A 21225-nucleotide genomic window follows, 5' to 3' on the forward strand; every position below is an offset into this window, starting at 1 on the left:
AAGGAATGTCAGAAAATTTCCGGGTTTTGTCTATTGTTGACGCCTACAGGGAATGTGAAGGGAGGATCAGGGATTTGGGGAGAGTTTTCAAAGTACGGAGCACTTCAGGAGCGCTAGAAACAACCTGCAGTCCCCTTAGGCTTGGATAGCTGCTGTTGCAGGGCTCCCACCATCCTCTAGGGAGGGTGGGCCCTCGGGGTCTAGCTGTCTCCTTAGAAAGTGGCGCACCGTGGTGCGGCGGCGGCGGCGCCGTGCACCACAAGCAGTGAGCACGGAGCCCAGTGCCAGGCAGATGGCCAAACTAGCAAGGAAAGAGACCGGCCCGAGAGCGTAGACCACCGCCAGGTCTCGCGCTGCTAGTGACTGAGTGCACTGTTTGAAGGCGGCATCCGGAAAGGCTGTCAGTAGGCTGAGCGTCTGGAGTCTTGGAGACACGCAGAGCAGGGTCTCAGTTTCTGCGGGACACAGGAGCGGCGTCAGATGGCAGTAATTGCACCAAACATTATCCGTCCTGCGCCCCAGATGGCTCACCTGAGGCTGGACGCGGGTGCTTACGCAGCCAGGTGCAAAGGGGACGCAGCGCGCAGTTGCACGTCCAGGGGTTGCCATGCAAGCGCAACACATCGAGGGCAGGCAAGTTATTCAGCAAACCCGCCTCGATTGCCGATAGTGAATTATCCTGCAGGCTGAGCACTCGCAGTAATGGGAGTGGGCCCAGGATCGAAGGCTCCAGGAGTGCCAGCCGGTTACCCGCTAGGGAGAGGAAACTAAGCGCGCGCAGCGGCGCGAAGGTGCCAGGAGGCAGAGTTTCCAGCTGGTTGGAGCTCAGGTCCAGCCATTGCAACACTCCCATACCCCAGAAAGCTCGTGCGTGCACCGACCGAAGCCGGTTCTCCCTCAGATCTAGGTATAGCAGCGCGCCTGCATTGGCGAAGGCACCCGGAGGCAGCGCGCTCACGCGATTGTGATCCAGCAACAGTGAGCGTACTTGCCAGCTCAGGTCCGCTGGTACCGCAGACAGCGCGAGTGCGGAGCAATTGGCCTTGCCGCCTAGAGAACATGAACATGCCTCGGGGCATTCGGGGGCCACCGGGGATTTGGAAGGGGCAGTTCCAATATCCTCCTGGGCCCAGACTCGCCTCAGCGACAGCAGCAGCAGCAGCAGTAGAGAGAGTTGCGGCGGAAGCCGCGAGAAAAAAGAACCCCGCATGTGCGGCCTCCGGCTTCGGAGTCCAGGTGCCCCAAAGCCGTCTCAGCCTCACCTGCACAAGTATTAACTCTCCTGCCCTAACACAACAGTTTCTGTCCCTCTGCTGGTTCCTCAACTTGGGCGGGGGCTAGGCAGAGAGCCAATGCCCAGCACTGCCAACCACCTGTCCAGAGCTCCAGTCTTGGCTTGGCCTTGAGCCTAGAATAGAGCTGATGTGACCATTGGCCTCCCCACTGAGACCTAAAGAACAGAATCAAAGCCACCAGTTCTGCATAGAATGCAGCCAGCAGTGCCTTACTCCATACCCTAGACACAATCCCATTCCTATTCAGCAAAAGGACCCCACAGATCCTAAAAGGATCTCAGTCTCTGGAAGCTTGGTGAAAGTATAAACAGGTGATGGAGCCTAACCACAGAGGGAAAGACCTGGAAGTATAGGAGGGAAACGCATCTAAGGCAAAAGAGGGAGTATAGGAAAGACGTTGCTTCAAGCCCTGGCAACCCTTGAGGACAGAGCCAGTGGAAAGGGCACTGGCCTCAGTCTAGTCAGTGCAGCTCCCTTTTGCTATGCCAGTTTACAGGCCCTGTCTTGGGGAATCTGGGACGGTGGAAGGGCCCAGGGTCAGTCATCTTTGTAAGACCAACAGTAGGAAAGTGCAGGAAAGAGCTGAACTGGCCACCTGGGCTAAGAGCTAGAAACCCCAAGGGTGTGGCTCAGTCACCCAGGATGGGGACACCCACCATGACTCATGCACAAACACTACCTCTTGAGGGACATGCAAGAAGGACAGCACATGATCACTAAATACTGTTTAATTCTCCACCCTAGCTGCTCTCCACTACTGTGGAAGTGGGGGAGGAGGTGGAGGGGGTGGAGGTGGCTCTAGAGGAGCAGACATGGTCATGAGGCCTTGGCCATCCAAGGTCTGCATCATGGATACATCCAGATCAGGGTCCATGAGGTGGGACTCCACATGTACCGTGTGCAGGTCTATGCGATCTTCCTGGACCCCATAGGGCGCCACCAACCTGCATGATGAGCTACATCAGCATGATCCAACAAGACCTTGGCCACCCAGGGGAAGCCAGCCCTTGAAGACATTGCTCTCAATACAACTGTGAGCTGCACTTCCAGAAGGGGGCAGAGAGAGGACACAGCTCACCCTTGAGACTTCCTCTGACACACTTACCTGTTTTGCGAGTGTCCAGGGCCCGTCTCACTGAGGGGGACAAAGGCAGGTATGAACTCTGGAGAAATGCTCAATCCACATGCCTGAAGTCCCTGGAACATCTTCCTACAACCCTCATACCCAGCACACACCATGGAAAACACTATCCCCAGCCTCTCGTGTCATACCACCCCAGGAAGAGGCCCCTCAAAGCATGACTAACAGCCCAGTGTCAGTAGTACGGCCTCACTCCCACTATGCCCAATCCCAAGCTCACGCACCCCTTGGCCCGAAAGACACCAATCGCCACAACAACGAGGGCACAGAAGCAGCTGGCACTGACACCAGCCAGCATCACAATGAGGGCAATAAGGGCCTCACGGCTGAGGCCAAGGCTGCATTCACAGTAGGTTCCAGCTGCAGAAACAAGGCCACAAGACCAGGGGCCAGTCACCTCCCTGTGGAGGACCTCAGGTCCACCTCCCACCCTGTGGCCCTTGGAAGGACACAAATGGCTTGCCCTGTCTGGAAAAGGGAGGGGCTTTGGCTGGAGGGCTACTGGGAGGAGGCACCTGAAGCAGGGATGAGCAAAAGGGACAGACATATCAGGCCAAGGGGGCTGCCAGCTGGGCAGGACTCAGGATGGGGACAGGGGGCCATGTCCAGCCCCCAACCCCACCACACACCTCTAGACGGAACTCATTGGAAGGTGCTGACCTCACAGTGGGACTGTGAGGCAGAGAGTGTGGGGGCAGGGCCTCAGAGCACTCACTTCAGACTGACTTGAACTTCATTCGTATTTGGATGCTGGAATTCCAGGAATCCTGGGACAGAAAGCTTGGATGGAGCAGGTAAAGGGGACAGGGTTGGTAAGCCCTGGCTGGATCTGAGTCAGGGGATATTAGGGCTACAGCTTTAAGGACAGATAGAACTTCTAGTTAAATGGGTGAGAAACCTACTTTGCTGTCTGTCTGGTGTTAAGGACCATGGTCTCAATTTCTTTTTTAACATCAGGACTGCAGATCTCTAAGTGGAGTCAGAGTTCTACCAACCTCCCTGCTAATAAACGTGTCCCCAGATTGAGGCAAGCAGAGGACAAGGGGGCAGTGGGAGGTGCGTGGGTACATGTGTTCAGGTGCCCTTCTTGTTTCGGAAGGCTGAGCTCATATAGCCTTTAAAGCCCAGGTTAAAGTGCTACTAGTGTCCTAAGAACTCCTTGAAAATCCACTGGGATAGGAGAGTCACTGGCTCCATTTGGATACCTCGCCATATCCTTATAACAATCCCCCAGGGAGCAGATGGCTCATAACTGACTGCACTCTCTGGCTACACATGCTGTGTTAGAAGTCAGAGCTCAGTGCTCTGAGGGTCTGTTGCCTTGGAGACCAGACAGTCACTACCCAAGGAAGCAAGTTGGCCTATATCCTGGCATGGTCAGGGTTAACCTACATCTCTGTACTGAACTTGGTGACCCAGGCGGAGAAGCAGAGCAGCCCCACCCTGCTGCCACTCTCTTCTATAGGGGACCTGCCAAGCAAACTAAGAGACAGAAAGAGGAAATGTCAGCTCTGTAGCTGACTGAGCCCAGCCTCTTGCCAGCTGGAGCCAACAGGGAGTCAGGAGGGGAGCACAGTTTGAGCCCAGTGTCCCTAATCACAAGGACATCCCTGCCAGCAAACACACATACCCTTCTAGGGTTGGTCTTTAAGGAACAGCTAGTAGTTCCTGATATGGGCTTCAAATTGGTTGAATGATAATGAGAACCAAAACTTCTCTGGTCTTTAGGACACATGCACAAACTTAGTCCAAAGGAACGCAGAACAGAAGGTGTGCCTGAGGCCCAGGGCTGGCACTGTCACCCTGCCAAGCCAGCCTAGCAAGTTTATATCCTGGTTAGGACAAAGACACACCCGTCTGTGGCCTGGTGGTATGAACCAGATAGGAACACTTGGTGGTGGTGGTGGGGGGGGGGGATCGTCAGGGCCTCTGCTGCTACCACAACAGGGAGGAGCAGTTCTTGTAGCAATGGCACTTAAGTGGGGGTGGGAAGCAGGGTCTCAGGACTGGCAGCTCGAGGAGAGCAAACCTTATTTCTGAAGTACTGTGAACAAGGCTTCCTAGGTTTCTGGGAAGCCTTAGGCTATGACCAAGGTTGTGTGCCTAATGCCTGCCTCCACCCTTTAAAATCTGAGGCAAGATGGTCTCTGTAGAACAGGAAGGGTGAAGTGAGACCTTTGAAGGGGACTACTGCTCAGAACCCACACCAGAGCTAGTAGCTAATGATGAGAGGTGGTGGTTCTGCATCACAGACTGGGCTTGAGGGGACTGGGAAGGGACTAGGGGCAGTGGCAGCAGCCCAAGCTAGGTGTGGCTTGTGGCCTGGGATCCACCTTGGGCAGGATCTGGGTATGCAAGCAATGATTCCAATGGGCTTTTGTTTCCTTTGAGAATGGCCCCTCAGGTCAGTATTTCCTGACTGAAAGCAGCTGTTCTGGGACAGGGACACAGGGACCCATGCTGTATCCCACCAGGTTGTTGTCTAAGGCCAACCGGTCCTCAACAGGTGTCTGGGCACAGCCTGCCTACAAGGGTAGCTGAGCCCTAACTTGGAGGAAAAGGATTATTAAACTGTGTCCTGGGTTCTCTTCTTGCCCCCGCCCTCTTCCTGTACTTCTGACAGCAACTCTGGGGGACCTGAAAGAGTCTGAGTACATACTTGTAAGCTCCAAGAAGTGTGGCCAGTAGAGAAAAGAGGATAAAGGACTAATACGCCCCTGGCTCCCAGCGTATGTCCTTAGGCAGGCCTTGACTGCTAGACACAGGTGTGCACTTGACTCAGGTTGCCTCACCTGAGGATCTCATGGAGTGCAAATGTACTAACAGCACAAAGCCTTACATTGATTCCACAGATGCCACACACAAGTGAAGGTCCAAGAGTTCCTTTTAATGGCCACGAAAGCAGGATGGAGCCAAAGTCTAACTCAGGAGACTCTGAGCTGCCAACCCTATTCACTCTTGCTGAAACAGGTCCCAGCATATTCTAAGACAGGCTACAGAAGATAGCTTTAGGGTAATCTATTGCCCACACATACAAGCTTAGGCTGGGGTAAGCCTGGCTTCTTGGGTGGCTCAGTTACCTGATGCTGGGAATCCAGGCCCTGTAGGGTTATGGTTGGGTGGCTATAGAGGGCAAACCTGTTTGTATTCATGGGATCCAACAAAATACATGAAAGGATGAGCCAATATGCTTTAATTTATTCTGTGGGTGTTAGGCAGGGAACGGGTAGGGGCTAGGCACAGGAACATGGAAATAGAAGCTGTCCATCTAGGGATTGCACAGGCATGAGTGCTGTAGTCAGAGCCTGGAAGGGGAACATCAGTTGGAATTCTTAGGCAGGCGGTAGACACCTGCAGAATAGATGAGCTGCTGGTCTCGGACCTTCTTCTGCAAGTAGCCCTGCAGCTCCTGCAGGTCAATCTCAGCCAGCGCAGGGCCAGTCATTACAAACATCCGGAGCATGCTGTAGATGCGCTCCAGAGAGAGGCTCTCTAGGTTGGTTAACATGGCCTGGATGTATGCCCAGAAGAGCTGGGGACAGAAGCCAGGCGTGGTTAGTTGTCCACTTATTTGGCCCACCCCAGCCCAATGGGGAAATGGCCAACCTACCAGTAGCTCCTCTTCCTTCTGGTCAGCCTGGGAGGCCATGCCTGAGTCACTCTCATCATCACTGTCAATCAGCACCATGTTGTCCCTATCCTGAGGCCGCTCTTCCTCAATGACAGAGAAAGTGCCTGGAGGTTCCTCCCGCAGCACACCCTGCTGCAGCCACACTGACATGCGTCTTCGAAGCAGTGCCACAGGCATCTTCACCACCTTGCTCAGCTCCTCCAGGGTCCAGCTGGCTGTGTGCAGAGCCATAGGATGCAGGTACAGGAGATTATACCTGCTCCAATACCTGTTAGCCAGCTGGACCCCCAGACGCACGTGGATTGTCCTGTGTAACTCACAGGTAAAAAGAATGGTTGCTACCCCTACACTCTGCTGGGGGCTGGGGAGTCAGCATGTCACCTATAGCCCATCAGACAGCAGTGCCTAGCACTAGCCCCAAGGTAGTGTAGTCAAGGCAGAGCAGATGTGGTTCTAGGGACTCACCTTGGTTCTGGAAATACAGCAAGACCACTGCCTGTACTGGGGTCACCGCAACAGACAGGGTGCGGTCAGCAAGCTCCACATCCATTGTCACCAGGCCCAGGGTGTGCTTCCAACTAAGTGTCCGCATAGCCTGGGCAGGAATCATCAATAACAGTCCAGTGGGTTCCAGGCAGGTCCAGATGAACAAGACATAAGCTCATATGCCATGCTACCAGGCAAGGAATGGCTCTTGCACCAATGGCTTGTACCAATGCCATTCCTGGCAGGTAGGTAGTCAGCAGCAAGACCAGGAGACCTGGTTCGAGTCCCTGGCTCCTGAACAACCATGATATAACTGCTGATAAATTGTGTCCCTCTCATGTCTCAGTACCTTGGAACATGAGCTATTTGCAAAGAGAGTTAATGTAGATGTAATTAGTTAAGAAGAGGTCATCCTGGAGTAGGGTAGGCCTTAAGGCACAGAAGGGAGTGGTTATGAGAGGCATAAAGTATGCTGACATACCAAAAGCTGGGAAAGCTAGAGTAGTCTTCTAGAGGCAGCAGGAGGAGCACAAGCCTGCCAACACCCCGACACTGGACTTCTATTGCCCAGAACTAAAACAATATTTTTCTGTTGTTTAAAACCTCTCAGCCAGTGACTTTGTCTGTCTGTCTGTCTGTCTGTAAGACAAGGTTTCTCTGTGTAGCCCTGTTAAAGAGGTCATAATAAGTGAAATTTCTGCTGTATAGATGGCGCACGCCTTTAATCCCAGCACTCGGGAAGCAGAGGCAGGCAGAGCTCTGTGAGTGCGAGGCCAGCCTGGTCTACAGAGTTAGTTCCAAGATAGCCATGACTACACAGAGAAGCCCTGTCTAAAAAAGAAAAAAAAAAAAAAAGGATGATTCTGGTTCTATGTAGGGATACTGCTCTAAAAATGCCTAAAATATAGTTGTTTGTACAATGGGGAAGCACATAAAGGTTAAACCTTAGGTTGCTACAGTTAACTGGCATAACATGGAAGATGCAGATGATGCTGGTGAAGGCTCAAGGAAGGTAAGAGCTATTGCTCATACTATGGAGAATAATGCTGGGAGAGATGAGGGCATTGAGAGGACCTGCTGCTGAGAGCTCAGATGGAAACGACAAGCAAACACTAGACACTGGGGAGCTGGTAGAGAACTACCAGGCTGTAGCTAGATGTTTGCTGACATGAGTGTGATTTGCAGATGCACCCGGAACACGTAGCATATCCAAGAACATACCCCTTCCCTCACTTTCTTTTCTTCATTTTTTTAATAAAAGGCAGAGCCTTCCTCTATAGCTGAATTGCCTTGAAACTTGCTATATACAACACACTAGCCTCAAACTAGCAGTGCTGCTGCTGTGTCTGCCTCCCAAGGCTGGGGTGACACTCGGCTCAGGATCACAGTCACTTGATAAACTGGATACTGTATACTTCATGGAAAGCACCAAGGTTTTGAGTGTTATGTCAGCAGCAATGCTGACAGTCTGAATGCAATGACAGAGGTACAGGAGAGTGCATACAGGGCTGCCAGGAAAGCCAAGGGCACCACCAAGGCCTGAGCCAGACTGTGAACTCTGCTTTCCGGGTTTCAGATTTGCTTTAGGCTCATGATCCTTCTTGCTGCCTTTGGGAACGCCCTCTTCTGAACGGGGCTTGTTTTAACAATGTGCTTTGGATCAAAACAACCTCACAGCATCAAGGTGGAGATGAAACCTACTTCAGATGGATACTTTTTTTAGGGGGGGTGTTCTCACTATATAGCTAGGCTATATAATGAACCACCACCCTTCTGCTTTAGTCTCCTGAGTGCTAGGATCATAGATAGGCACCACCCATCTAGATTAGAAGAGATTTTTAAGAACTGATGCTGAAGTGGTTAATTTTAGAGATATTGGCTAATTTTCTCATGCAAAGACTTAATTTTAGAAACCACAGGCTGCCATGGGCCAAACTGTATCTCTTCAAAGAGATAGTAAGTAAAGGCCAGGACACTGACTCTAGTGACACTATAAGTCCTATCTCCAGATATGCCCTTATTTGGAAACGGAGTCATTAAATATATAATTTGCTAAAATAAGGTTGTCCTGCAATAGTTAGGGTCCTTAATCTGATATAACTAGTATCCTAAGAAGAGGGAAACAGACATAGAGAAAACTTGGACATAAAGATATGCATTTACCACCTGGGCAGTGGTGGCTCACACCTTTAATCCCAGCACTTGGGAGGCAGAGACAGCCAGATTTCTGAGTTGGAGGCCAGGCTGGTCTATAGAGTGAGTTCTAAGACAGCCAGGGCTACACAGAAACCCTGTCTCAAAAACACAAAAACAAAATAAAGAAAAAGGCCATTTACTTAGATCTGCCAGGGCTACTGCAAGAGGCAGGAAGGATTGTTTCCCTTAGAGCATTCTGGGGCAATACATTTCTAATCTGGTAACCCTGTACTTTGCAGTGTCTCATTGAGGTGGCACCCGGGACACTGATTCCTTTGCTCTAGTGGCCACCTGATGGTCTGAGACCCTCCAGGACCCCTGTAGCTCTTAAGGGAGAAGTGTACCAATAAACTCACTTTACAGATAGAAAAGGAGCCGGGCATGGTGGCACACGCCTTTAATCCCAGCACTCGGGAGGCAGAGGCAGGTGAATTTCTGAGTTCGAGGCCAGCCTGGTCTACAAAGTGGTTCCAGGACAGCCAGGGCTACACAGAGAAACCCTGTCTCAAAAAAACAGATAGAAAAGGAGGCAGTACCAGTGGCTTCCCCTGATTTCAGCCAGTTTAGCTTCTCTAACACTGGTTCTAAAGCCATGACCTGCAAAAGGGTTAAGGCTGCACAGTCGGTCACTCACAGACCCAGTCTGATCCTTTAGGAGCTTGGCTGATAAAAGATAGTGGAATTGTTGCCACAGGCCTGACCTCTTAGCACAGGGGTTTGCCAGAGCCATTCCAGTATCAGCAAAAATTAAGATAAATGACATTAGCATATGGCCATCCTATTTGGATGTGATCAACAAGATGTGACTAAGCCGCGGCACGCCTTTAATCCTAGCACTTGGGAGGCAGAGGCAGGTGGATTTCTGAGTTCGAGGCCAGCCTGGTCTACAGAGTGAGCTCCAGGACAGCCAGAGCTACACAGAGAAACCCTGTCTAAGATGTGACTAAGCCATGTCTGGGACCCAGGGCAAAAACTTGGCAAAGCCAACAAGTACCTCATACTAAAATAGGTCAAAAAAACAGCAGGAGAGGATACTCAGTACATAGTACTGGCCACTCAGATGTCCTCAACCAGGAAGTGGTAGGGCTGTGGTACTCAGTAGACACACTGCCATGGCACGGACCAAAATAGAACATACTGGTGACCAGTAATCACTTTCACCTGGTGTCAGTAGGGCCACAAAGACCATACCTAGACTCTTTCAGAAACAAAGCCAGGCAGTGAGGTTCTCACAGCTACTGACAAAAACACTGCCCTTCTTTAACTTCCCCAGTCAGGGCCTTCCATCTGGGTCCTACTTTGTCACCCCTCAAGTACTCAAAGGGACTCATCTAGGGGCACAGATCCTCAGCCCGAAGCCAAGTAAGACCTTCCTGATTACAGGAAGGAACATGAGACTCACACTTTCCTCATCAGGAACAAGATGCTGCAGATGTTCCCGTGGCACTCCTGCCTGTACTTTTTACCTAGTTGCTACTAGCTGGACCCTAACAGGGTCCCACATGCTTTTTCAGTTAAGAGTCTGCCACCTAGATGCCTGCATCCTACAACCTTCTCACAGCATCCCTGGTCCAGAGAACTCACTGGGAGACACACACACACACACGGTCTAGAGTGGGACTCTCCACCTGTGTGTCAGATTCTGGCCTCCCATGCCATAATTGACGACAAGCTCAGTAAGGATCCTTGAACTTGGCCTTATCACTCACAGAATACCAGCTTCTACAACACTAGGGCTCAGCTATGCTACCCAGACATGGAACATATGGGCTAATTCTATTGTGGGGTCTGATGGGATGACCAGAGATACATATTACCATTGGCTACTGGCTTTACCTTCAGTTTCTCATACTTCTTGCAGTAAACGTCTAGGGCTGCCCTGATGTCCTCAGGGACCTCCAGCTTCTCATCTTTGAAAGGAGGCCAAAATTCACTGGACAATATGACAGCATAGACCCCAAATGGTGGCTGTTCTTCCACAGGCCGCTTCTCGTCCTCCTCTCGGATATTGGCATTGATGCGGCGGGAGTCTGCCATGTCCTAAGAAAGGATACCTCATCAAAAGCCTGGGCCTCCTGGTGGTGGCAGGCGCGACTGCTGAGGCAGTCCTGGGTATTACCTTGAGCATGACCTCACAGAAGTGCATGGGGGCTTCACCAAAGCGCAGCTTCAACAGCTCCACATTACGAATCTCCCTGGAAGGACAAACATTTGTCCTTGTTTCTGGGAGGGGCTGCAGTATGACTCCATTTCAACCAGTACCCTAAGCAGACAGCTTGGCCAGACAACCCACCCGCTCAGGATACCCTGGGCTGAAGGGAAGGCAGGAAGCACAACACTAAGGCCAGCGTGTGGTCATTTTGGCTGTTTGAGGTTTGGTCTTTTGTTATGTATTGTAATGCTAAATACTGTCGTCGTCGTTGTACCCACCCGCCGCCCCCAAAATCTGCTAGTCTCAGGGATGAGGAGATACTCATAAACACGGATGATAAGTAACTTTAAAACTATTAAGTAAATTTAAAACTATTGAATAAAAGGTGCCTGCAACCTAGGGCTGGGCAGAAGAGAGGTAGACAAGGTTTCAGTTCCTGAGCTTGGAGTCTGAGGCAGGACCATGAGGAGGGAAGAGAGGAGGAGGTGGGGAGAAGATACCAGATGAGTCATAAAAACATGGCCATGAGAGCTGGCCAATAGTAGTTAAGAATGTCCCAGATAGGGGCTGGTGAGATGGCTCAGTGGGTAAGAGCACCCGACTGCTCTTCCCAAGGTCCAGAGTTCAAATCCCAGCAACCACATGGTGGCTCACAACCATCTATAACGAGATCTGGCGCCCTCTTCTGGAGTGTCTGAGGACAGCTACAGTGTACTTACATATAATAAATAAATAAAAAAAAAAAAAAAAAAAAAAGAATGTCCCAGATAAAACATGGCAAGTTATAACTCACGATTATTAATAGGGAAGTAGACATAATAACTTAGAGTTGATATCTGCCCAGCTCTAGTGTTTTAAAGACTGTGTGTGTGTGTGTGTGTGTGTTGTATGTCTTTTATCTGGGAACTGAATGATATAAGATGAGGTGGAAACTCCAAATAAGATTAATTATTACCACAACACTTGGCCAATAGGGGCAGTACTAGTCATTTGTTTTTCTCCAAATACAGAATGAAGGCTTTAGGCCTCAGCGCCCCCTGGAGGTCAGCTCCTTGTCTTACCTCTCAGGGCTGAAGCTGAATTGGTGGAGGAGGCGATCTGCAAGTAGCGAGCGGTACTCATTGATAAAGAGGTCTTTGCTGCCATAGATGCTGACCAGCAGGCTGATGATGTCTGAAGAACGTCGCTTGGAACTTGACTTCACTGCACAGTGTAGAGGAACCTAGTGTATATCACTAGCACTTTGACAAGGACAGTGACACCTTAGAGTTCATCTGCTGGATACAGCAGTCTCACACAGCCTTAAGGGCTTGCTCTCAATGTCCCAGACAGCTGGGAATAATATGTCTCCAGCAGAGCTAGGAGGTTGGTTCCTAAGGAAACTGTTCTGATAAACAGTGCCTCCTATTTCACAAGGATCCTTAATCAGCCATAAGGAATAGAACAAAGGTCCTTGGATTTTCCTGTAAAAGGTTGAAGATGCTGTGTTCATGCTAAAACTTAAGCAGGACAGAGAATCCATAGCCTATGATAACCCAGCAGAGTATGGCCAAGCAAAAGACGGGACCTGGCCAGAAAATGCTACCTTAATACATAAGAATCAGGACCAAATCACAGACAGAGTGGGATATGCAGACTTCCCATGAATCTGGTCTCTCAGGTATAACCCACAAAGGCACCTTCTATAGCCAGCTAAGGTAGCCAGTGAGGAACATAACAAACCAGCTAGTGTTAAGCAAGGGCCTCTAAACTCTGCCCGCCCCCCCCCCCAAGTTTGAAGCAATGGCTACTTCTGATATAACCAGGGTTGGGTAACAACATACATAACCAGAACCCACTGACCACCAAAGAAGCCCAAGAAAAGGCAGAGGTGAAGGCGATAGGTAAACTAACCTGGATCAGCATCCACAGGGTCAGGGACCCAGTCCTCGGGCTCGCCAGAATCATCCTCACTGTCCTGACCGGTCTCCAGGCAGGCAGGGTCAGTCTTAGACAGCTCAACAGCCAAGTCTCCAGTCCCATCTGAGTCCCCGGTTAGCCCAGCAACAATCTGCCGTACGGTGTCCTCTCGTGTCCTGCCAGGATTGAATGTTGCTGTCCCTGACAGTGTGCATGGGCATCATGACACCTGCTACAGCCCATGCTATATAGCTGTACAGCTAGCAGGTACTAAAGGCACGCCCATCTGGATTCATAAACATAAAAAGCCCAGCACTACCCTGAAAAAAGCAGAGGCTGAGATACTGAGAAGGGCTTAATGACCAGCTTTGCCAAGGACTCTACCAGGGCAGCCACAGAGGTTCCTAAGGCTGAAGCTTTACAGAGACCGGGCCTCTTCACATTGTTAGGTTTGGTCAACAAGGCTGGGCCCTGGATAAGCTTCTCTTTGTGTGAGGGTAGGGGAAACAGCCCCCATCTTTCACATTCTCTCTCTCTCTTTTATACATATACACACAGCTTGACACTGTGAAACAGTGGACAACTACATAACACTAGCAAAAGGAAAAAGGCTCCCTACCCTGAGTCAATCCAGCCCTACCCAGGTAGAGAGAGCCTCATGTCTATGGCATGTCAAGGCTGACTGCAAACACCAGAGGTCAGCAGAAAGAGCCAAGTACCAGTGGCACTCACCTCAGGTAGCGACGGATGGGCTCACAAGCCACTTCCAGGATGACCATAGAGGGATCTAGCACACGTAATGCCTTGATGGCAGAAATGTAGAGAGTGATGATGTCACATGTGTTGACACCTAGAGAGTAAGAGCCAGACATCACACAACGGCCTGGACAGCAGCCTCCTGAATGCCAACACCTCCTGCATGGGCAGCTAGCAACATGGCTGGGTGATCTAAAGGTTACCATGTGCTCATTCAAGCAGACAGCAGTGAGTTACCTTCTTGCCTTCACCCTATCTCCATCCATGTATAGACACAGTCTCTAGAATTTTTTTTTGGTTTTGAGACAGGGTTTTTCTGTGTAGCCCTGGCTATCCTGGAACTCACTTTGTAGACCAGGTTGGCCTCGAACTCAGAAATCCACCTGCCTCTGCCTCCCGAGTGCTGGGATTAAAGGCGTGTGCTACCACACCCAGCCAGTCTCTAGAATTTTATAGAAGCAGTCTGTTATAGTTTGAATTTAGAATGCCCCCTACATGCTTTGTTTCTTTTTAAGATTTATTTATGTATGTCAGTACACCTGTCTTCAGACACACCAGAAGATATTATCACACACACACATTAGATCCCATTACAGATGGTTATGAGCCACCATGTGGTTGCTAGAAATTGAACTCAGGACCTCTGGAAGAGCAGTCAGTGCTCTTTACTGCTGAGTCATCTCTCCAGCCCCCAGGCTTATGTTTTGAATGCTTGATTCCCAACTTGCAGTGCTATTTTAAAGGCCCAAGAGTCTTTAGTATGCTAGGTGTGGTGGTGTACTCCTTTAATCCCAGCTACTAGAAGGCAGAGAAAGGCAGATCTCTGAGTTCAAGGCCAGTCTGGTCTACATTAAAGAGACCCTGTCTCAGAAAAAAAAAAAAAAAAAAAAAGGAGCCTTTAGAAACATAAAAAGTAGTAATATATAAACGTTGCCCTTAGGAAGCAGCCTATTCTAAAAAGACCACAAACTTCCCCAGACCAAATCATGCTCTGACTTCCTCCAAAAATAAAGCTCAGCGTTAGCCCGGCTTTCCCAAGACTTTAAAACTGTTTAATAACATGCTCCTTTCTCAGGCCTACAAATCCAGGGCTAGGAACTGTATGTGAGCCCTGAGGGCTATTTGAACGGCAGGCCACAGTGGCCACACAATACCTGGGTGGAGGAGTCGAGTCTCTAGGGCCACCTTGAGGGACACAAGGAGTTGCTGCCTCTGATCTGTCCTCTCCAAGCAGTACTTAAGGTCTTCAATGGCTGGCCGGGAGTCTGGGAAGTCTGAGAGAGAACCATACAACAGGGATAGGTTAAGTGGAAAGGTGTACTAAGCACGAAAGGACATACACAGTACAAGGTACACAACCTGGCAGGGCTCAGACAAGAGCCACCTATCAGTACAATCAATACAAAATGTTCTGCTGTCAGGGTAACTGTCATTGGAGGCTAATCTGACCATAGATGACTCTCTCGTTTGATCTGAATGACTGCTTCACTGAAGGAACACTTTGCTAGGCCAACCAACTACTCTCTCAATCCACTGTGGATCATTAGTGCAACATTAATGTGTGAGGTATAGTAACACTTAAAGCTCCAACAGCTGCCCTGACTCACACACCAGTCATCCCTCCCATGGTTTACAGTTGTAGATAGCTGAATTGTCCCAAGCTGTACTAGTTCTTGGGAAAATAGAAATAAACAGTGTTGTCAAATGACAGTTGCAATAAATCAAAAATGCCTTCAAATCTCATTTTCCCCCCTCCTAGTTTTTTGAGACCACTGGTATCTCTTTGTAGCTCTGGCTATCCTGGAACTCGATCCGTAGACCAGGCCAGCCTAAAACTCACAGATACCCATCCACCTGCCTCTGCCTCCCGTGTGCTGGGATTAAACGTGTATGCCCCAACACCTGGCCGCAAACCTTAATTTTTAAGATGTAAAATGTTTCTATGTGTATTTGCTTTACAGGGACTGTTTGCCTGCCTGCCGATATGCATAGGTTCCATGTGCATGCTCAGTACCAGTGGAGGGCAGAAGATAGTGCTGGATCCCCTGGAACTGAGTACCAGTGGAGGGCAGAAGATAGTGCTGGATCCCCTGGAACTGAGTACCAGTGGAGGGCAGAAGATAGTGCTGGATCCCCTGGAACTGAGTACCAGTGGAGGGCAGAAGATAGTGCTGGATCCCCTGGAACTGAGTACCAGTGGAGGGCAGAAGATAGTGCTGGATCCCCTGGAACTGAGTTACAGGTGGTTGTGAGCTGCTAAAAACAACCCGAGTATTCTGTAAGAGCAACAAGCCATCTTAGCTGGTGAGCCATCTCTCCAGCCCTACCCTACATTCTTCTATATATTGACACTTGATTATAATAACCACACATGACATGGGGCCAGTCCTAAGTAGGAACCAAGATGAAAGAAACAAGAGTGGATACCTAGGGGCTGGTGAGATGGCTCAGCGGTACAGAGCACTGAGTGCTCTTCCAGGGGTCATGAGTTCAAATCCCAGCAACCACATGGTGCTTCACAACCATCCATAACGAGAAACAAACAATACCTATGGGCCGGAGCAAGTGGGGCCAGAGCTAGAGGGAGAAGAGAAGGGGGAGGCGGATACCTAGAAGCACCTGCTCAGTGATGATCTAGACTCTGAGCCACGTCAGAGCAAGTCTACTATGCTCCGCTCACCACCCTGCCAATAGCAGAAGGGAAAGCGAAGGCAATCACCGGGAAAGGTAGCTCCTGAAAATTAAGAGGCAGGACCAACCTCGGATGATGCTGAAAAGCTCCTCGATGCGTAGGGTGGCATAGATACGGTAGAAGAATCTTTGTACGTGGCAGCGCCAACGACGCAGTGTGTTCCCAGCTTCTGGAGAAGTTGGTCTGGTGGGGTTGTCCTGAAGGAATACTTTGCCAAGCCAACCAACCACTCTCTCTATCCACTGTGAAAGATCATTAGTGTGTGAGGTGTAATAACATTTAAAAGCTCCATTCTGACTCAGTAAGCACACACCTTTGGCAGGACCCTAGAGGTGCCCCAACCTGTGTGTAGAGGCCAGAAGTATCAAGTCTACACTCTACTGCCCAGGAGTTTCCAAGTTCATGACTCTAGGCCAAGACTGCTGGGACACCCACTTTAATCACTCCCCATCACAGCTAATATGCATCCACAGCAGATAGATACTTGAAGAATGGGAAGTACGGAGTGAAGCAGAAACAAGGTCTATGGCTTCATGGGGCTGAACCTAGCTTCTTCACAATACAAACCATACCTCAACAATATGGGCAACCAGAAGCATTCACTGGGACACCCTAGCTCCATGCCAGAGTGTACACTGGCTATAGGTTAATCCTAAAGGGAACTACAGGCAATGGGAACTTGTAGGCAGCGGAAAGAAATGGGTCTGGTAGGCCTGTCTTGCCATACCTACCTGAGGAAACTCCTTGTAGCCACCTCTGGTCCAGGATTTAAAATTTTTATTTTAAATGCACTACCTATTTAGTACATACGAGATTTGTTTTGTCATCAGGGTCCAGGATTGGCTTCTATAAACAGCACCAAGATAACCTCAACCATCACCACTCCTGGTCAACTTGCCTACTGTTTGGTATCAAGTCTACCACAACTCCACTTTTGCCTTTAACAAGAAACAGAGGTGATTCTCACCTTGTGGAACTCACGCAAAAAAGAGCGCTCATACTCTCCTCGGCAGCGGTCTTCCATCCTTTCCCGGGTCACCTGATGCAGGGTGGTTGTCACGGCCTCAGCACAAACCCGCTCCAGCAGACTGAGCCTATGCCTAGAGGAGATCCCCGCTCATGGAGAACCCACAACACACATCTGTCCCTTACCTAGGAGGGCTCTCCCCATAAAGATACTGCACATACACCCTATGCCTACGTCCAGGACAGTATAAACGTGATAAAACAATAATCCCTGGTTACAAGTATGGGCAAAAAAGACATCACCAGTTAGTCTATAAGCTCTATTGAGAGGTCTTTTGAATTCAGAACTAATGAGGCTTGCAGAGAAACTGCGGCATGGTTAGGAAGCAGTACTTACAGGACCTGGCTCAGCTGGTTGAACTGCTCCAGTGCCTGCCGGCACCAGCACTGCTGCTTGTCACTGCCACATCCTGCGCACAGAGGACTCTGCAAAAGTCGGTAGTACCTGCGGCGGGCATACCGGCTATCTAGCTCACCCTCTAGTTCCGGGTCTGTGCCCCCTTCTCCTTTTCTCTTGCTCTGCATATAGACTCTCAGGAAACGACCATAGAGGCGCTGGACCATCTCCTGGAATGTCCTAGGGGTGGAAAAAAACAGGACTCCCCGCAACATAGTGTGAACTTTCTCCCGAAGCCCCTGAGCTCCAGCGCCCATCAGCAAGCCCAGACGAGTCCATTTCTCTAGGAGTTCTAGGCTATGCAGATAGGGATCCAAGCGGCTTTCCAGCAGACCGAACGCATCCAGGAGCAGCCCAAGGCACTGGGGCTCATCGACAGAGTTTTCTCGCAGGGCGACGGCATTCCAGAACTCCGTGGCAATATTGCCTTGAAGGTCGTTCTGCAGCACTTCCACGAACCACTCCTCCAGGACAGAGTGCAGACCGTGTCCCCTCAGAACCTCCACCGCTGCACGAAGCTCTTCCTCCTTTGGTGGGACTGCACCGCTGGTCCGGGAAGACGCCTGGAGCACGGAAAACCGTGAGCAAAGGGGCGGAATAGGGGTAAAGGGAGAGGGGCATGGAAAAACCCAGCAGCAACCGAAGAGCTGCCAGGAAACCAAACAAATCAGGTAGCTGAGGAAGGAGGCAAGCCCACTACAGGCAGGCCACGGAGCTGTGAGGCCCCAAGGGTGGACCCCCTAAAGTATGCAAAGTCCCGGGAAATCTGCACAGGCCCGACAACCTTTCCCCGGCCTCACCAGCCCCAGCGCGGCCGGCGGCACCAGACCGGTGCTCACAGTATTCCAGGCAACCAAGAGCTCCTGTCCAGGCCTAGAGTCGCAGTCATCGGAAGCGATAATTGTCGCCGCCGCCGCCGCCACCGCCACACCCTCGGCCTCCATCACTGTCCACAAAACAGACCCGCCCAGTAGAGCGCACGGTGATGACGCAAGCGCGGACCTGTGGCGCAGCCGTGACGTTCGCCAGCCCGCGCGCTTTGGGGGCAGTGCGCAGGCGCGGACTTGGCTGTGCAGGCGGCGGTTGAGGCTTCCGGACCCGGTGCAGACCATGACCCAACAGGGCGCGGCGCTGCAGAACTACAACAACGAGTTGGTCAAGTGTGAGCGTCGGGCGCTGAAGGCCGCGGGCCGGGGCCCGGCCGACCCACTCGGGAGGCTGCGTGGACATGCCTCACGAGCCCCGCTCTGCGGCCTGCCCCTCTGTCATTGCTGGTTGGGGTCCGAAGCTCACGAGTCCCCACCCACAGCTCTGTCTTCCCACCCACCCTAGGCATCGAGGAGTTGTGTCAGAAGCGAGAGGAGCTGTGCCGGCAGATCCAGCAAGAGGAGGACGAAAAGCAGCGGCTACAGAATGAGGTGAGGCAGCTCACGGAGAAGTTGGCCCGCGTCAACGAGAACCTGGCGCGCAAGATCGCCTCTCGCAACGAGTTTGACCGGACCATCGCAGAGACCGAGGCCGCCTACCTCAAGGTGGGGCTTTCAGATGTGCGTTGTCAGGTGCCTTACTACCATCTGAGGCTAGGTAGGGCCCATTGTGGTTCAGGCTGTAGGCGGAACAGTGGGCTGTCTGTGGGTTCCAAGAATGAGCAGTGGTGTGTTGGACAGAGTACACGGTGTGGGCCTGAATTAACCCAGCCTGGCTTTGCAGGGTGGAAGAGCTCTCGAACGGGTGCAGGAGGGAGGATGGTTTTTTACCACCCTACCATCCTCCATAACTCGTTGGCTACAGCACAGATGGCCAGATTGAGATTTCCATCCTCCTGTATTAGAGCCTGAGGCAATGGGACCTTCCTACCAGAGAAATAACATCCTTTTATTTCTCTGGCCCCAGATCCTGGAGAGCTCTCAGACTCTGCTTAGTGTACTCAAAAGAGAAGCTGGGAACCTGACTAAAGCCACAGCTTCAGACCAGAAGAGTAGTGGAGGCAAGGACAGCTGACGAGTGCCTGCTTCAGCCGTGGCCTATGACTGCTTAGTCCTCAACATGTCTGTCCTAAAGCATCTTTGTTCTTTGTGGCCTCAGATGTCTTTTATCTCTGGTGCCCAGAGGGGCAATTTCTGACCTCCACCTGCCTAGACAAGAAAAGCCCTAGGACAGTCCAATGGAAAAGGTGTTCCCAGCTCTGTACTCACATGTGCTGTGGGGACCGTGAGCAGCTCCATGAGGGGCTTCTTTCTGAAGCTCCTGTATCCCTTTGGGCTACCAGGAATGTCCTGGTCCTAGTCTGAGTACTGTGGGAGCCCCTTACTTTGTCTCCCCAGCCACTAGGGCCCCAGGCCAGACATGTTGAAGAAAGAATCTTGACTCCAGAACCAAAACCTTAGGGCCCATCCCCATGGCCCCTGGTGTTTCAATAAAGGTTGTTTTGCAAGATCTGTGTCTCTAGCTACCATGTATCCTGTTGGTAAGGAGACCTGCAGTTTTTCCCTGACTGTCTTATCTTCAAAACACAAAATGCTGGAAGTACTCACCTCACATAGGTCAGCCCTAGCCCTTAACTCTCTTTGCAAAGGTGCTGGTGTTTTCCCCAAGTCCAGAACACAAACCACTTTTCTGTGAGGGGCTTTGCTCTCTGATGGCGCTCAATACAGAACCTGACTCAGAGATAGAGACAGGGACAGTAAGTTCTGTTTTGTCCAATCTGATGCTGCTGCTGCTGTTAGGACCCAACCATATGTGTTGCTTACTTCCTATTTCCATGTGCCCATGACCCAGCCCTTTGTCACAGCTTCTGGGGAAAGTTTGGAAGTATTTGGTGACCAAAAAGATCCAGAAAACAGCTGTGGTAGTTTACACCTGTCATTCTTCGTTGAGGAAGAAGGATCGCCTTAAAATCAAGGCCATTCATGTCTGCATAGTAAACTGTAAACCAGACTGGGACATAGTGTGAAACCCTTTCTTAAACAAACAAACAAAAAAGTACCTATAAAGCTGGGCTTTTACTCTCTGAGAGAAACCTACTTCAACACTCTCCTTAACTCTGGTCAAGCAGTGACAGGAAAAGAAGACACATTCGGTGCCTGCAGATGGCCTTATCTCTACACTGGCTGCCAAGGCCTCTGCGAACAGTTTCCAAGCAGGCAGCTCTGCATCCCCCTAGCCTTTTGGGAATCTCTGTTGCTATAGCCTTGTTACAGGCTTATAGGTTGGGAGGTATCCAAATCAAACATGAGAAAAGACCTCCAAAGTTCCATTTAGCCCCATTCCTGTGTGATACACCACTAGCTACTTTACTAGGCTCCTGGCCCTGTGCTGAATCCTGTCAATTATAACACTAACCTTCCTCCCATCTGGCATCTAGGCCCCTGAGTCATGGGAGTTGCAGAGCCCAGAGATTAGGTCCACTTCCCACAGTACTAGCTCTAAGAGAGAGAGTAGCAGACTTGCAGTGGGAAGAGAACAAAAGCCAGAGCCAGACCAGCAAGCTCAAAGTGTGACAGTACCATGCTGAGGCCCTTTTGCTTTTTTTGCACACAGGTGCCAAGTTAGGA

General features: G+C 50.7%; 4 protein-coding genes across 4 annotated transcripts; 1 reads left to right on the top strand and 3 right to left on the bottom strand.

Annotated features, from left to right (window-relative positions):
* Positions 1-12: 12 nt before the first annotated feature.
* Positions 13-1235, bottom strand: Lrrc26 (leucine rich repeat containing 26). The gene is made up of 2 exons (XM_021152159.2): positions 532-1235; positions 13-455 (listed from the first exon to the last, which is right to left on the bottom strand). The coding sequence occupies exons 1-2, from the start codon at positions 1208-1210 to the stop codon at positions 136-138; spliced, it is 999 nt and encodes a 332-aa protein (XP_021007818.1). The 5' UTR covers positions 1211-1235; the 3' UTR covers positions 13-135.
* Positions 1236-2020: 785 nt separating this feature from the next.
* On the bottom strand, positions 2021-3071 carry Tmem210 (transmembrane protein 210). The gene is made up of 4 exons (XM_021152075.2): positions 2952-3071; positions 2661-2796; positions 2401-2430; positions 2021-2239 (listed from the first exon to the last, which is right to left on the bottom strand). Exons 1-4 carry the CDS (start codon positions 3037-3039, stop codon positions 2050-2052), a joined length of 444 nt encoding a protein of 147 aa, XP_021007734.1. The 5' UTR covers positions 3040-3071; the 3' UTR covers positions 2021-2049.
* Positions 3072-5606: 2535 nt separating this feature from the next.
* Anapc2 (anaphase promoting complex subunit 2) lies at positions 5607-18654 on the bottom strand. Its single transcript, XM_021152064.3, has 13 exons — positions 18472-18654; positions 17612-18234; positions 17216-17348; positions 16316-16490; positions 14711-14830; positions 13533-13650; positions 12795-12976; positions 11963-12104; positions 10869-10944; positions 10586-10789; positions 6533-6662; positions 6047-6282; positions 5607-5968 (listed from the first exon to the last, which is right to left on the bottom strand). The coding sequence occupies exons 1-13, from the start codon at positions 18613-18615 to the stop codon at positions 5756-5758; spliced, it is 2496 nt and encodes an 831-aa protein (XP_021007723.1). The 5' UTR covers positions 18616-18654; the 3' UTR covers positions 5607-5755.
* A 48-nt stretch (positions 18655-18702) lies between these two features.
* Positions 18703-20107, top strand: Ssna1 (SS nuclear autoantigen 1). The gene is made up of 3 exons (XM_021155870.3): positions 18703-18833; positions 19004-19203; positions 19565-20107. Exons 1-3 carry the CDS (start codon positions 18782-18784, stop codon positions 19670-19672), a joined length of 360 nt encoding a protein of 119 aa, XP_021011529.1. The 5' UTR covers positions 18703-18781; the 3' UTR covers positions 19673-20107.
* Positions 20108-21225: the final 1118 nt, after the last annotated feature.

This window comes from Mus caroli, unplaced genomic scaffold (assembly GCF_978045245.1).
Source record: "Mus caroli unplaced genomic scaffold, Mus_caroli_1 scaffold_2, whole genome shotgun sequence".
Taxonomy (NCBI): Eukaryota; Metazoa; Chordata; class Mammalia; order Rodentia; family Muridae; genus Mus; species Mus caroli.

Excerpts from the sequence above, each read along its gene's own strand:
- Lrrc26 (XM_021152159.2), bottom strand. The coding sequence starts at position 1,210 with ATGCGGGGTTCTTTTTTCTCGCGGCTTCCGCCGCAACTCTCTCTACTG. Across the intron at positions 456-531 it reads GCACCCGCGTCCAGCCTCAG|AAACTGAGACCCTGCTCTGC; the intron begins GTGAGCCATCTG and ends TGTGTCCCGCAG.
- Tmem210 (XM_021152075.2), bottom strand. The coding sequence starts at position 3,039 with ATGGCCCCCTGTCCCCATCCTGAGTCCTGCCCAGCTGGCAGCCCCCTT. Across the intron at positions 2,431-2,660 it reads GGTGTCTTTCGGGCCAAGGG|TGAGACGGGCCCTGGACACT; the intron begins GTGCGTGAGCTT and ends TGTCCCCCTCAG. Across the intron at positions 2,240-2,400 it reads CCTGGACACTCGCAAAACAG|GTTGGTGGCGCCCTATGGGG; the intron begins GTAAGTGTGTCA and ends CTCATCATGCAG.
- Anapc2 (XM_021152064.3), bottom strand. The coding sequence starts at position 18,615 with ATGGAGGCCGAGGGTGTGGCGGTGGCGGCGGCGGCGGCGACAATTATC. Across the intron at positions 12,977-13,532 it reads CCCATCCGTCGCTACCTGAG|GACACGAGAGGACACCGTAC; the intron begins GTGAGTGCCACT and ends CAATCCTGGCAG. Across the intron at positions 5,969-6,046 it reads AGAAGGAAGAGGAGCTACTG|CTCTTCTGGGCATACATCCA; the intron begins GTAGGTTGGCCA and ends TTCTGTCCCCAG.
- Ssna1 (XM_021155870.3), top strand. The coding sequence starts at position 18,782 with ATGACCCAACAGGGCGCGGCGCTGCAGAACTACAACAACGAGTTGGTC. Across the intron at positions 18,834-19,003 it reads CAACAACGAGTTGGTCAAGT|GCATCGAGGAGTTGTGTCAG; the intron begins GTGAGCGTCGGG and ends CACCCACCCTAG. Across the intron at positions 19,204-19,564 it reads CCGAGGCCGCCTACCTCAAG|ATCCTGGAGAGCTCTCAGAC; the intron begins GTGGGGCTTTCA and ends CTCTGGCCCCAG.